The sequence below is a fragment of the Bufo gargarizans genome, chromosome 5 (genome assembly GCF_014858855.1).
Source record: "Bufo gargarizans isolate SCDJY-AF-19 chromosome 5, ASM1485885v1, whole genome shotgun sequence".
Taxonomy (NCBI): Eukaryota; Metazoa; Chordata; class Amphibia; order Anura; family Bufonidae; genus Bufo; species Bufo gargarizans.
In genome coordinates, this window is record NC_058084.1 from 265,464,549 (window position 1) to 265,481,345 (window position 16,797).

At 43.3% G+C, this 16,797-nt stretch overlaps 1 protein-coding gene across 1 annotated transcript in view; it reads left to right on the plus strand.

The window, feature by feature from the left end:
- OTULIN (OTU deubiquitinase with linear linkage specificity) overlaps positions 1-16,797 on the plus strand; it is a 40,875-nt gene that overhangs the window by 4,542 nt on the left and 19,536 nt on the right. Inside the window, exons 4-6 of the mRNA XM_044293326.1 lie at positions 4,597-4,884; positions 8,273-8,358; positions 11,127-11,224. Coding sequence (XP_044149261.1) covers positions 4,597-4,884; positions 8,273-8,358; positions 11,127-11,224 — 472 coding nt within the window. The remainder of the gene's footprint in view (positions 1-4,596; positions 4,885-8,272; positions 8,359-11,126; positions 11,225-16,797) is intronic.

Here is a 16,797-nt window from a genome sequence, read left to right on the forward strand (position 1 = left end):
TAGTCAGACATTCATTGGTGGCAGTGGTGCGGGCAGCTTCAGAGCCCGCTCATTTTATTGTGCTCTTCATAGGAGGGAGGGATTCCTTCCTTCCGTCTCCACGGACTCTGGCCACTGAACATGGCGGCATGCGCCAAGTGCCATGTTTTCTCATAAGCGAGCAGCGCTGGACGCATTATCGGCAAGGTTAGATGCCGATAACTTTGAAAATCATGAATATCGGCCGATATTATTGGTAAATTTGATAATCTGTCGATCCCTATTGTACATTTCTATTAGAAAATTTGCTCTAAAGTGGCCCATTTTGAGCCTTGTCTTCTGTTTACATAACAGTCAGTGTTAGGGTCCATTCACATGTCTGTATGAATGGTCCAGATCCGTTCCGCAATTATGCGGAACGGGTGCGGACCCATTCATTTTCAGTGTGCTGTCTGCATTTCCAGTCTGCTGCTTTGCAAAAAAATTGAGCGTGTCCTATTCTTGTCTGCAGCTGCGGACAAGAATAGGAATCCTCTATATAGTGCCAGCCATGTGCGGTGTCAGTGTTTTGCGGACTGCAAAACACTACCGACGTCTTAACCCCTTAAGGAAAAGTGCCGTACATGTACAGCGCTGTGATCGGGTGGGTTCAGAAGTGGAGGGAAGGAGAGAGAAACCATTAACCCTGCTGACAGGGACCCGATGACTTTGGGGAGAGCCTGTGAGATCCAGCCCCCTGGAACTCAGCTGAAGTGTATTACAGTGTGTAATACACTTACAGCCAATCCATTACAATACAGAAGTATTGTGATGCACTGTAAAGGGGATCAGACCCCCAAAAGTTGACGTCCAGAGTAGGACAAAAAAAATAAAGTTTTGCAATTTATTTATTTTCAAATTTACAAGTTAAAAAATAAAGCGTCTTTTTCCCTAAATATTTTTTTTTATAGGGAAAAATGAAAAGTAGACATACCGGTATTAGGTATCGCCATGTCCGTATCGACCGGCTCTATAAAAATATCACATGACCTAACCCCTCAAATGAACAGTCAAATTTTTTTAATGAAAACTGCAAAAAAAAAAAAAAAAAAATTTTTAGTCACCTTACATCACTAAAAGTGCAGCACCAAGCGATCAAAAAGGCGTATCCCCCCCCCCCCCCAAAATAGAACCAATCTAACAGTCACCTCATCCCGCCAAAAATGCCGATCCGATCTGAGCTGTCTCAACCCGAACTCCAGACTGGGCGGTGAAAGAGGGAACTACTGGTGCGGCTGAAGTTGGGGGCAGCCAATCGGGGTTTGCCAGCACCTCAGGGACTCTACGGGCCTGTCTGTGCGGTGGCTGTGATGGGGGAACTAATTCACGTGCCATCATACCAGCTTCAACTGCCCTTCTGGTGCCCCTAAATAGGACAATCTCCCAAAACATAAAAAGAATATGGCTTTCAGAATATGGGGACACTAAAACATGAATTTTTAATTATTTTTTTTGTTTCAAAAATCTTATTGTGTAAAACTTAAATAAAAAAAAAGTATGCATATTAGGTATTGCCACGACCGGCTCTATAAAAGTATCACATGACCTAACCTCTCAGGTGAACACCGTCAAAAAATTAAAATAAAAAGTGTGTCAAAAATATATATTGCGATAAATGCCCATTTAGAAGAAAAAAACACTTGGGGCCACGAGCAGACGTTACGCTGTATGGGGGCAGCCACGAGCAGACGTTACGCTGTATGGGGGCAGCCACGAGCAGACGTTACGCTGTATGGGGGCAGCCACGAGCAGACGTTACGCTGTATGGGGGCAGCCACGAGCAGACGTTACGCTGTATGGGGGCAGCCACGAGCAGACGTTACGCTGTATGGGGGCAGCCACGAGCAGACGTTACGCTGTATGGGGGCAGCCACGAGCAGACGTTACGCTGTATGGGGGCAGCCACGAGCAGACGTTACGCTGTATGGGGGCAGCCACGAGCAGACGTTACGCTGTATGGGGGCAGCCACGAGCAGACGTTACGCTGTATGGGGGCAGCCACGAGCAGACGTTACGCTGTATGGGGGCAGCCACGAGCAGACGTTACGCTGTATGGGGGCAGCCACGAGCAGACGTTAATTGTTATACTTTTATATGTCATTTTTCACCATTTCGGGTATCTGTAACTAGTCGATTGACTTCTAGTACCAACAAAAACATTACAGGGTTAATTCTGTACCAGAACGAGTGGTTTATAGTAAGGATGTCCTGATACCTTTTTTTTTTTTTTTTTTTTTACAGAGTACTGATACCAATTATAACAAATAAATAACACCTTTATTTTGTGACCACTGACCAACCAAAAGTCCAAAAAACAGCCCCCCAGCCTCTGATCAACCCCCCATGTGCCTCCCAGCCTCTCCCTCTTATCAGCCCCCTCTGGTAACTCAACCCCCCCTCCCCTCCCCTAGTATTAATCATTGGTGGCAGTGGGCAGTTCCGACCAGAGTCCCAGCAGTGTAATGCTGGGGCTCAGAACGGTCACCGTGGCAACCAGGACTCTACTGAAGTCTTGGCTGCCATGGTATGTTAGTGAGCAGCATTATACTCGCGTGCGCCGTGGCCGCCGGGCACTCCTTCTTCTGTCTGTGCGGCGCAGTGCTAATGCTTATAGGATTAGCAATGCGCCACACAGACCTATGAGAAGAAGGAGCCCACAGCGCACGTGAGTATAATGCTGCTCACTAACATACCATGGCAGCCAAGACTTCAGTAGCATCCTGGTTGCCATGGTAACCGATCGGAGCCCCAGCATTACACTGCTGGGACTCCGGTCGGAACTGCCCCACTGCCAACAATGATGGGGGGGATGACCCTGTGGCCTCCAATGATTAATACTGGGAGGGGGCGCACTGCCCACTGCCACCAGTGCAGAGACTAAAGAACATTCCCAGCACCCGACCTCTGAGAGGACGCTGTGATCCGCCCAATTAATCCCTCAGGTGCCACATCTGAGGGGTTAATTGCACGGATCACAGCGTCCTCTCAGAGGTCGGGTGCTGGGAATGCGAGTCACAGAATTCCTTCCCCCACGCAGGCCGAACTGCTAAGAGCGCCGCCGCAAGCGGCCAGCAGGTTCATGCGCACTATACAATAGTACCAATCAAACTGTCATCTCATACTGAAAAAAAATGAGCGGAACGGGTGCGGACCCATAAGACAGTCGCCCAAAAAACAACAACTAGGCTTTCAGAATGTAGAGAATAATGTTTTTAAAAAATGCTTTATTATGTAAAATTTAAACAAACAACCCAAAAAAGTAGTCATATATTTGGTATTGTCGCGTCCGTAACAACCTGCTCTATAAAAATACCACGTGATCTAACATATCAGATAAACGTTGTAAATAACAAAAAATAAAAACGCTGCCTAAACAGCTATTTTTTGTTACCTTGCCTCACAAAAAGTGTAATATAGAACAACCAAAAATCATATCCTAAAATAGTACCAACAAAATTGCCGACTTATCCCATTATTTCAAAAATGGGGTAACTTTTTGGGAGTTTCTACTCTAGGGGAGCATCAGGGGGGCTTCAAATGGGACATAGTGTCAAAAAACCAGTCCAGCAAAATCTGCCTTCCAAAAACCGTATGGCATTCCTTTCCTTCTGCCCCCTGCCGTGTGCCTGTACAGCAGTTTACAACCACATATGGGGTGTTTCTGTAAACTACAGAATCGGGGCCATAAATATTGAGTTTTGTTTGGCTGTTAGCCCTTGCTTTGTTACTGGAAAAAATGTATTAAAATGTAAAATCTGCCCAAAAAGTGAAATTCAGAAATTTCCTCTCCATTTTCCACTAATTCTTGTGGAACACCTAAAGGGTTAACAAAGTTTGTAAAAATCAAAGTGACTTCAGACCTGAACTGTTTTTTAAAGAGTAGGTTTTGGAAATTTTCAGAAACATTTCAAGATTTGCTTCTTAACTTCTAAGCCTTCTAATGGCCCCCAAAAATATGGCATTCACAAAATGATCCAAACATGAAGTAGACATATGGGGGATGTAAAGTAATTACTATCTATTATAAAAGTAGAGAAATAGAATTTGGAGATTTGCAAATTTTTCCAAATTTTGGGTAAATTTGGTAATTTTTCATAAAAAAAATAAATAAATTTTACCACGGTCATGAAGTACAGTATGTGACGAGAAAACAATCTCAGAATGGCCTGGATAAGTAAAAGCGTTTTAAAGTCATTACCACATAAAGTGACACGTTTGATTTTTAAAAAATGTCCTGGTCCTAAAGGTGAAATATGGCAGGGTCCTGAAGGGGTTAATGGATCCTAAAGCAGGTCTCCACTGTTATGTAAACAGAAGACAGAGGAGCGTTTCTAAGGCTCGACATGGGCCACTTTAGAGCTATTTTTGTAATATAAATGTACGATTTCAGTAATGAAAGTCTATTACAAAAGGGGTCAGTATCACTGCCCCGATACATTACAAAAAGGGGAAAAAAAGAAAGACCGTTACACTTTAAAACTAGTTCCTGGTTTGACTAAGCAGACCCTAAGTTTATGTTTGAAGCTGATTGGACCTATTGGAAAGATGTATTTTCATCCATCTTTATTTTCTTCCTAGGGGTAAAGGCGTAAGTGATGGTCTTTCAGTTACTGATCGAAAGCAACCAGACGATGTCCCAGACCCCGTAGATGTTTGTGAGGACTCCAAAGCAATGGGAGACTGTGTAAAAAACAGACCTGAAAAGCCACCAACTGATGCAGAACAGGAAGACAAACTTGACACTGTAGAGATATTACATGAAGATGTCACTGATGGGATCTGTAGTTCCCAGAGTAGTCGGAGATCAAAATCCAAGAAGACTGCGGGTCAAATATATACAGTGCAGAAGGAGGTGCCGCTGGACATGTGAGTATTAGGACTGGTCCAGTTGGTTTTCAGGATTATTTTTGCAGTGGTTTATCTTTCAATATTGTAAACAGGCTACTGATTTCCCAGCTACGAGCCCTGGTTTGTGTTCCTGGCTATTATGCAGGTGGTCAGCATGAGTATGTTTTATGCCATCGGATCATGTGTGCAGCTCACTTTTTCACTGCATAGTACCACACCATGGACTCTAGAGTAACTGGGTGTATAATCCAAACAAAACTAGTGCCGTCATAGCGCACACATACCCAATAAATATAAGGCCGTGTTCACACTGGCATCATAGTGCCTTTTCAGTAGCCTCTGATGAACACAATAATGTACTCTTTTGCACTATTCTGGAAAAAAGAAACTTGATGGATCCATTCCTACTGGTTTTTGTTATGATCATTTACTAAAATGGAAACTACTGTACCAGTGTGAACAGAGCCTTAACCCTAAAATATTATGTTTTAAACTGATACTCAAACATTTGTTTCCAAGATTTCCAGACGATAGGTCATCAGTATCTGATCAGTGGGGCTCACCAGTGCTCCTGTGAGCGCCTCTACCTTCTCGTAGCTCACCAAGCACAGTGCCGTACGTTGTATGATGGCTGTCCTTGGTATCGCACTCAGCCCTATTCACTTGAATGGGGCTGAGCTACGCCTAGGCCATGTGACACATGAACGTGTTGTCACTGGCCTAGGAAAAGCAGAGAGAAGGCTGCCGTGCTTACAGGAGTGTCGGTGCCTTCTTAAATAGCTGATCGGCAGCGGTCCCAGGAGTCAGACATATACTAATGACCTATCCTGAAGATACTGTAGGTCATCAGTAGTAAAATGTCACAAAACCTCTCTGATAACTGTAAGGTAACAAGCCATGTACCTATGTGTCCAAACATGAAGGAAGGCGTTAAGGAGAGTTTACTGCATGGAGTCCAGGTCATTACTTTTTAATCATCATTATATTAAAGGGGTTCTGCAGTTTGTTTTAACTGATGATCTATCATCTGGATAGATCATCAGCATCTGACCAGCGGGGGTCCAACACCCGGGACCCCCGCCGATCAGCTGTTTGAGAAGGTAGCTCCAGCAGCGCAGCGGCCTTCTCACTGTTTGCCGCAGGGCCGGTGACATCACGATTTGTATCAACTGACCTGGGCAGGGTAAGCTCCATTCAAGTGAACAGAGCTTAGCCCCACCCAGGCCAGTGATACTAGTCATGACGTCACTGGCCCTACGGTAAACGGTGAGAAGGCCGCGGCGCTGCTGGCGGAGGTCCCGGGTGTCGGACCCCCGCCGATCAGATGCTGATGATCTATCCGGAGGATAGATCATCAGTTAAAACAAACTGCAGAACTCCTTTTTAAGATTTTTTTTATTTTATTTTTTTCAATCAGAAAGCCATAACTTTTAGTTTTTCCCGTGACGTAGCTAGATCAGAGGTTGTTTTTTGCAGGACGAATTGTATTTTTCATTGGCACCACTTTGGGGTACATGTAACATGTTATTAGTCACTGTAATTTCACACAATTTCATTTAATAGAGAATGGTGCCAATCTCTGTGTATAGCAGCTGGAGGCCCAATGAATGCTCCCAGGCCTGCTCTGAGGTGCAGTGCCTGTCAGTTTAGCACTGACAGTATAATGCACTGTACTGCATAAGCAGTACAGTGCATTTTATAAAAGCAATCAGAAGATCGCCTATCAGAGTCCCCTTGTGGGAATAATAAATGGTAAAAGTTAAAGGGGTTGTCTCGCCTGGAACATTGGTGGCATTTCACATACCACCAATGTCAGAGGGGTGCTGGTCCCAAAGGTGGTTCTAGCTCTAGAACAGAGCACCCAAAGTTCAGGAGAGCACATGCACAGCCCCAAGCCATTAATTTCTATGGGAGCGCCGAAAACAGCCGAACGTCTCCTCTTAGCTGTTTTTGGAAATCCCATAGAAATTAATGGGAAAACAACTGCTCCATTTACTTCTATAAACTGCCAAGCCAGCCTTTGGCTATTTTCGGTGCTCCCATAGAAATAATTGGAGGACAGCTGCGCATGCGTGGTGCTCTTTTTCTTTGGTAGCTTAGTCTTACTCATATGCCGACAATGTTCCAGGTGTGGAAAATGTTCCAGGTCTCTGTTGGGAAAAAAAATTCTCAATGGAAAAAATGACCAAATAAAATCTCCTCCAGTTATTTGGTATTGTCACATCCTACCCGTACTATTCAGTTATCACATGATGAATGCCGTAAAGAATGAATTGCTGTTTTCTTTTATAAACCTTCAGATTTTTATTAAGTTTTCCAGTACAAACACTGAAAAGCAATCACATAAGAAGGTATTCTGTTTTTTGCTTATTCTCCACCAAAGAAACGGAATAAGTGATCAAAAGTACCCCAAAATGATACCAGTAACCACTACAAGTTGTCACACAAAACTAAACCCCTCACATATCTCTATAGAGAGAAAAATAAAACCGTTATGTCAGCAATGCAAAAAAATTTTTGTTAAAGGGGTTTTATTGTGCAAAAGTAATAAAACTTAAAGGGGTTGTTGTCTCACCTCATTAATGCAGTGTATATCAATTCCTTAACCTCCACTAAAGGTTTCTTCAGTATACAGTAACTCATGTAATTCTTGTTTTTCTACACCCAAACAGCATGCTTGTCTCGAACGCTCCTAACATTATAGTGGTGGCCGCACAAGCACACTAATCCTCTGCGCTCCGGCTGCAGTGGTGGCCAGGTTTCTCAGGAGCGAGCGTGCACTACCTCTTGCGCATTCACACCCGTATAAGCTGTCAATACAGCAGGGATCACCGTTACAGGACAGGCATACAGTACATAAAATTACATTGCAGGGTAAACTGTGTGCTGAGGACAGGAGGGGGAACTTGTACACAGAACAGATTGTGACAAGCAGCTTACCATTAGATGTCACCATCTGCTCTGCTGTCCTTGAAGCTGTGACGGCCTCAGGAGTGAGCACTCTCTCTGCCAGGCTTGCCTTGCTTTGCATCTGAAAGTTCAGCTCTGTCCCCCGTAAGCAGGGAAGAGAGACCCTGAGAGCAGCGAGGCAGCCTGCAATAGGGAGGTGAGACAATCCCTTTAAGACAAAAACGATATCCATTTGCTGTTTCCCTCCTCCAGAAAGAGTTGAAAAAAAGTTAGTCAGTAGGTTATGTGTACCCCAAATATTAAAAGCTATAACGGCTATGGCTACATAGGCGGAAAAATAAAAAAATGTAAGCTTTTGGAATGCTTGATCACGGAGTTAATGTATCCCACATGACAATAGACTACCGGTAGTACACAATTTTAATTTATTTTTTATGCAAACTTGTATGATCACTCCTATAATTAATCTTCCCTTACCATTTCATTTTCTTATCAGTGATGAAGACCTTTATCGAGATGAAGAAGAAATTGAAAAAGAGAGAATCCAGAAAGAGTCGGCATCAACTGAAAAGGGTCCAACAGGTATGTAGCTTTCTGTTTCCCTTTTCCTATGCTGTCATTTACATTCTGTCCCTCAGTTTGTGCTGGTCTGCACTGAGTATCCTCCTCTAGCCAGAGCTTGGTCTGGAGCTGCAGTCCTGCCTGTCTACACACAATGAAACCCTGTCACTTCATTAGAATGAAAAACTGCCCTAAAATATTTTGGGGGAAGCAAAATATTGCTTTTTGCCCTTTTAGTACATTCTTGCTACTTTAGTAAAATGTGGAAGAGGTAGGATGGCGTGGGCCACAGGCAGGACCTCTGCAGCCCAACACCTTTTTAACCCCTTGACGACATGAAGTCATCACTTCGCGTGCACCATAGCCGAAGGGTTTCTGTTCTTTCAAACAGCAGAGGCCTGGGGCTTATAGCTTCGAATGACCATTAAACTGATCAGACATTTAACCCCTCCGATGCCATGGTCAAATGTGACCATAGCATCTGAGCGGTGAAAATGCGGGAGTCATGTGCTTCTGCGACAACTTCCTCCAGCTGAGATCAAGTTGGCCGTTTTATTTCAGTGATAGCCCTGAGCCTGCTTGAGGCTTTGATGTGTATTCCAATACCTGCATGTGGCGGCACTGCATTTGAATATATTGAATGCCGTGTTCTGACAGAATGCAATTGGTAATATAATCATAGATAAAAAAAATCATAAAATAAAGTAGATAAATTAACCGTCTGACATGCCAAGTGATCTAAAACAGCTCAATCCACTTAAATAGGGCAAATAGTCCCTCAAGGCACTGAAAATAATAAGATAATAATGGACGTAAATAATATGAAACCATGAAATCATAAAAATGTGTATTAGATATCACCTGTAGATAACAATGAAAGACCATAAGACATAATTGTCTTTTCTACTATTATTAAATTTTATACTAGAAATATACATAATCCATGCCTTGAGGGATTATTTCACTTATTTTTAGTGGATTATAAAATTATTTATCCCAATGGAAAAAAAAATCTATTTTCTATATCTATAAAATTGAATAAAAAATAATCATAAAGTCTTAGAGCCCAATGGTATTAATGAAAATTACATATTGGCCCGCCAAAAAATGAGCCCTCAGACAGCTCGGTAGACATAAATATAAAGAAGTTATGGGGGTCAGAGTAAAGGAAATGAAGAGAAAAAAATTATTTTTTACTAAGTTGTTTTTTTTCCAGTATTAAAACACAAGAGAAACTATACAAATGTGGTATCGTTGTCCTCGTATTGACCTGGAGAATGAAGTTAACAGGTCAGTTTTACCGCATAGAGAACGCATAAAACTGGCAGAATTGCGTTTGGAACTTTTTTCCAGCTTCCCACTACATCATACGTAATAATAAATAGTACCATTAGAACGTGCAACCTGTCCTGCAAACAACAAGCCCTTGTACAACTATGTGAACAGAAAAAATGAAAAAGTTATGGCTCTGGGAAGGCGAGAAATAAAAACGCAAAAAAGGAAAATCGCTGGGTCCTCGCTAGAACACTGGTTCCCCTCCTTTCACTGTATAGTTTCTGACGATGCAGCTCCCCAACAACTGATCGGTGGTTTGTGATTGTATACGGTTTCCATAATAATTTTTCTTTCTATCTTTCTTTCTTTTTTTCTTTGCGTTTATAGTACCATCTGCTAACCTGCCGCTGTATTGGTGAAATGTGCGACACAAAGCTGTGCTTTACCCCCTGTATTTAATCACCTGCTCATGCCACCTACACATCCCCTTCATACTGTGGAAACAGTGAAAACTCTCATTGTTGCCCTGATCATTTCTCATGATTGGGCCACATTCACACGAACGTAATTTGTTTCTGTTCCGTTTTATTTTTTTGCGGATTGATCCATTCATTTTAATGGATCCGCATCTGTATGTCTGTTCTGTAGCCCAACGAAAAATATAGAGCATGTCCTATTCTTGTCCGTTTTGCGGACAAGTATAGGCATTGTTACAGTGAATCTGCAAAAAAAAAAAAGGATGCGATATGGACACCAAAAGGGCATCATCCGTATTTTTTGCATGTCAGTGTTTTGCGGACTTTCCTAATGTCTGTCCCTGATGTCTCAACACTAGTTCCCCCGTCCAGTGCCAGTTGCTGCACTGGTGACCCATACGATATACGATGCAATCTAAACTTCTCCCTTTCACCTATAAAGCTCTCAGCAGTGCTGCACTGCACTTGCCTGCCACCCAACCTCTGCTCTACCTTCTGTCAATGATTTGCAACGAACATCCTCCATAATAGCCACGCCTATCTCCCATTGAGTGTAAGCTCTTATGATCAGGGCCCTCACTCCTATTAGAATTGCTGATTAGTTTGCTACTACGGATGAGTGAGATGTCCGTCCATGTCAATCAAGAGGCGGGTGGGCGCTTCTCCACCTGCGGGGACAGCCCCTCGCAGGTGAATATAACCTTTTCTGATGAGACAAATCGATTCACTTCTCTCCTTTTTGTTACTGTGTAATATTAGAATTAGTTTGTACATGTGCCCTCTGATTTGTAACATGTCGTGCAGTATGCAGGCACGGTTTGTTTTTTTACACTATTCTCTTATACATCTACATTGTGGGGTGGCATTCCTAGAGTGGATCGGTGCATGGACTATCTGGTGACATGGTTGTGTGACATCATATGAATAAATGACAAAAACGTGTTTACTGGTTCTGTTGAGAACGATACTGAATTAATAGCTATATTTTATTAGATTTTAAACATTTCTAATATTGTGTTAAATAATTCTCATTCTCAGATGATCTTATATTAGGAGTGGGACTGGAAGTAGACATTATAGATTATTGCCAAAGGGAATGGAGAGGGAAAACAACAGTAGCGAAGACTATGAAAGAGGTAAGATCATTGTCATTTGTGTCACAGGCTCATTTCAGTCAAATAAATGTTATCTAATGGTTGACAGAGTAATTCTATTCATACAGCGTATCCAGTGGTTTAAAGGGGATGTCTCACTTCAGTAAGTGGGATTTATCATTTAGAGGAAGTTATTACAAGCCACTTACTAATGTATTGTTATTACCCATATTGCTTCCTTTGCTGGCTGGATTCTTTTTTCCATCACATTATAGACTGCTTGTTTCCATGGTTACAGACCACCCAGCAATCCACCAGTGGTGGTCAGGCTTGCACACTATAGGAAAAAGCGTCAGCCTCTCTGGTGGCCGGGACCATGGGAGCACACATTAGAAAAAAGCACCAGCCTATGTGAGCTCCCATGGTCCCGGCCACCAGAGAGGCTGACGCTTTTTCCTATAGTGTGCAAGCACGACCACCACTGATGGATTGCTTGGGTGGTCTGTAACCATGGAAAAGAGCAGTCAATAATGTGATGGAAAAATGAATCCAGGAAGCAATATGGGTAATAACAATACATTAGTAAGTGCCTTTATTAACTTTCTCTACATGATAAATGCAACTTGCTGAAGTGAGACTGTGACAGAACCATCTGTCTTTGGAATTGTATTGCATGTTATGTGAGGGTACCCAGATAGCTATGCCATGGAGCCTGTTCGTGAAATTAAAGACTTTGGCTCCATGTCGAATTTATTGTATTTGTGTATTCTGAGTGCCATTCACCTAATAATATGCACTCAGACTTGAGCTATCTGGGGATATGTTAAATGTCTGTGTTTATTGTAAAGGTTGTATGTTTAAATGGTGATTTCTGTCATGTTGTCCCCACGTGTGTATTGGCGATTTCCCTTTGTCCTGAGAGATAATTGAATTGCTCCTTGGTTGTCTCCAGGGCAGAGGGGAGGAAACCATGATGCATGGTGGGGATGTATTGTGTCTGTGTATCCTGAATTGCTGCATATCTGTCCTGTGTCAGTCTTCCATCTGTTCCCCTAGGGGAGTGTCCACCAGATGGGGAACTGCATATATACGGGCGGGTAGCCCTCAGTAAAAGTGATTCTGATTTACCCTCAACACAGAGCTTGGTCTCGTTTTTTTTTTTTTTTTTTTAATTGGGGTGGGGGGGGGGGGGGGGTCTTCTAAACTGCGGTTTCACTCTCTCCTGCCGAGAGGATCGTAACAGAGACTAGGGTTGTTGCGGGTATCGAAATTTCGATACCCAATCGATACTTTTGTCCCGGTATCGATACGATACCGGGATTTCCGTTTTTTCGATACTGGGCTGCGCTTCTGCGCAGTCTAGTATCTCTGAACATGAGCGCGCTGCTATCGGCGCGCTCATGTTCTCTCAGCAGCACGGGGAGAAGTAAGCTGTCCTCCCTCCCCCCTGTGCTGCTGCCGCTGCCACCAATGAGAAGAGAGGGGCGGAGGAGGGGCGGCAATGAGAAGAGAGGGGCGGTTGAGGGGCGGCACCACGGAGGAGGGGCGGCAATGAGAAGAGAGGGGCGGAACCACGGAGGAAAGGCGGCAATGAGAAGAGAGGGGCGGAGGAGGGGCGGGCGCACTGCGCCACCAATGATAGGTTTATTTCCACACAGAGCGGCGCCCAGCGATGTCTCTGCACTCACCATTAGTCCTGGGCGCCGCTCCGTTCGCCCGCAGTGCCCCATTACTGTCTCCTCTCCTGCTCCACATGCTGCTGATTACTATCGGAGCGATGGGAGGAGACATCAGCTTCACTAGTGGGCGTTCCTTCTCCCTGCGCTGCGATTGGACAGCGCTACAGCCAGGGAGAAGGAACGCCCACTAGTGAAGCTGATGTCTCCTCCCATCGCTCCGATAGTAATCAGCAGCATGTGGAGCAGGAGAGGAGACAGTAATGGAGCACTGCAGGCGAACGGAGCGGCGCCCAGGACTAATGGTGAGTGCTGAGACATCGCTGGGCGCCGCTCTGTGTGGCCTGATAGTGAAAGTCTGGAGTCCCATATAGTAGTCAGTCTTTAACACATACAGGAGGCGGGTGCTGGCAGCAGAATCGCATTGCCGGCACCCTGCCCCTGACAGGGAGCTGCGATCAGCGGCAGTTAACTGCCGCTGATCTGCCAGTACCCGCCTCCTGTATAAAGGGGTAATTATCATTGGTGGTGCAGTGTGCCCCCCAACCCATTAAAATCATTGGTGGCACAGTGCGCCGGCCCATCTCAACCCCCCAGTATTAAAATCATTGGTGGCAGTGGCCACAGGGACCTCTCCCCTCCCCCTCATTGGTGGTGCAGTGGCAGCTTCTGATCGGAGCCCCAGCAGTGTAATGCTGGGGCTCCGATCGGTTACCATGGCAGCCAGGACGCTACAGAAGCCCTGGTTGCCATGGTAACATCCCTGATGCTGTGTGCACAAAGCACAGAGCAGCAGGGACAGTGTGAAGTCCTATTCACCCTGATAGATCTATCAGGCTGAATAGGAAAAGGGATGAAAGATCCCAGGTTCTAGCCCCTAAGGGGGGGAAATAGTTATTAAATAAAAAGTGTAAAAAAAAAAAACCCACTAAAATATGAAGTATAAATCACCCCCTTTTCCCAATTTCACATATAAAATATATAAATAATAAACATATTACGTCGCCACGTCAGAAAAGTCCAAACTATTAAAATATAAAAAAAAATCTAGGTGGTGAATGCCGGAACAGAAAAAATAAAATAAAAACTGCGTGATTCGCCGTTTTTAAAAATGAGGAATGCACGTGGCTTTTTTTGTTTATTTTTTTTGCGTGGTATCGAATGGTATCGAGTATCGCAATACTTTTTCATGGTATCGAAACCGAATCAAAAATTTGGTATCGCAACAACTCTAACAGAGACAATCCATTTAAGGGCCCTTTACACAGCCAGATGTTTAGGCAGATTATCGCTAAAGAGCATTCATAAGTGCTGAGCAAAACTCTCATTCATCAGGTAATAGGATCGTTCATGCGGTCACCTAAATCATTGTTTGCTGGTCGTGCCCAATGGTTCTGTATGAGGATGAGCAATGACATTAGCAATTGCTCCTTCTAATACCGTGGAGGAGATCTCTGCATGTAAATACAGAAGTTGCCTTAACTGACAAGCAGGAGATTGTCTGGAAGGAAGCGTTCCTTCCAGACAATCGCTTGCTACATTGAGCCATATAAAGGAGCCTTTAGCCAGCGGTGTTATAAGAGAGTCAAGAAGGCAGGAATTGCTCTTAATCCCCTAACCCCTAAAGGAAATGTGTAATGCCACTATGCCTAAAATATGTTAAAGGCTTGACAAACTTGTGGAAAAGGTATGACATGGATGTATGTTATATTTTTGTCTGTCTTGTACTAATGTAACAAAGTCCCCAATTCCGTACAACCCCCTTTAAGAGTAGATTCACATCTGTGACAACAACTCTGGTAGTCTCTTCCAACAGAGAAACAGGCTACTGGAGTTTACCGTGTCCAGCACAGCCGGATACTGCCACACAAGGCTGGATTCCCATTGACCTATTGGGATCTGACAGCTTTCTGGCATAAATGCTGGCTTACGGCTGAACAAAACCATGCCTTGGTATTTGTCTGAAAGCCATTTATACCGTAAAGCCACGATATCCAATTCTAGTTCATCAGTAGTGTACGGCAGTATCCGGCTGTGCTTGGTACGGTAAACTGTTTGTCTGTTCCACTGCCTGAACAGACTACTGGACTTGTTGCCACAAAAGTGAACCTGCCCTATGTATTCCAGTCTAGTCCATAGGCACAATGATCGGGGGGGGGGGACCCCATTGACTTCTATGCGGTTGTTTTCTAGGCGAGCTCCATGGCCTGTTCTGAGGTCAGGAGAGAGCTGATCAACTGGCATATTACCCATGGTGAATGGAGGACCCTGTGTTATCTATGCAGAGGTGTTAATTGTCATTGTAATTCTGCCTATTGTGATAATGATCTGGGCTACTGAAAGGTTACCTGTACAGAAGAGCACCTAGTGGCCAGTGTGAAAATTGCATATATATATATATATATATATATATATATATATATATATATATATATATATATATATATATATATATATATATATTAGTAGACGAAAAAACGAGGCAGCACTTCCAGCTTCTAGTGTACGGGTGAAGACCCCAAACTTTAATCCAAGCGACGTTTCGGCCTACTCAATGAGGCCTTTATCAAGCTTGATAAAGGCCTCATTGAGTAGGCCGAAACGTCGCTTGGATTAAAGTTTGGGGTCTTCACCCGTACACTAGAAGCTGGAAGTGCTGCCTCGTTTTTTCGTCTACTATATACCGTGGAGGAGCGGCCTGCCTCTGTGGGGATTTGCACCCAGTCCATTGGCTCTGACTGTGCTGCTGCACTATTTGTGTTTTGTATATATATATATATATATATATATATATATATATATATATATATATATATATATATATATATATTATTTTAAAGAAGACCTGTAATAACAATCCTGGAGCATCTGTCCTTATGGCTTTGTGTTGTGCCATTCCTTTATTATTTCTACTAGAAGCTATTAATTAACTGCTTCTTTACATTGCTTGAGTTATGGAGTCACTGCTGCAAGCCCATCCATCTCAGCGTGATTGACATCCCAGTGCTCCAGACAAAAAAAAAAATAAACAGGAGCCAAATGTAGGAGCCAAATTAAATGTTTAGTCGGTTAAAATGGAAATATATATATAATTATAATGGGAAAAAAAAAAAGACTTGGAGAAGATGAGACGCAGGAAGATGAGACGCGGGTCACAGTAATGAGCCAGCACTACATACAGACGTGGACAAAATTGTTGGTACCCTTTGGTCAATGAAAGAAAAAGTCACAATGGTCACAGAAATAACTTTAATCTGACAAAAGTAATAATAAATTAAAATTCTATAAATGTTAACCAATGAAAGTCAGACATTGTTTTTCAACCATGCTTCAACAGAATTATGTAAAAAAATAAACTCATGAAACAGGCATGGACAAAAATGATGGTACCCCTAGAAAACACAGAACATAATGTGACCAAAGGGACATGTTAATTCAAGGTGTGTCCACTAATTAGCATCACAGGTGTCTACAACCTTGTAATCAGCCATTGGGCCTATATATATGGCTCCAGGTAATCACTGTGTTGTTTGGTGATATGGTGTGTACCACACTCGACATGGACCAGAGGAAGCAAAGGAAAGAGCTGTCTCAAGAGATCAGAAAGAAAATTATAGACAAGCATGTTAAAGGTAAAGGCTATAAGACCATCTCCAAGCAACTAGATGTTCCTGTGAGTACAGTTGCACATATTATTCATAAGTTTAAGATCATGGGACTGTAGCCAACCTCCCTGGACGTGGCCGCAGGAGGAAAATTGATGACAAATCTAAGAGACGGATAATCCGAATGGTAACAAAAGAGCCTAGAAAGACTTCTAAAGAGATTCAAGGTGAACTTCATGCTCAAGGAACATCAGTGTCAGATCGCACCATCCGTCGTTGTTTGAGCCAAAGTGGACTACATGGGAGACGACCAAGGAGGACACCATTGTTGAAA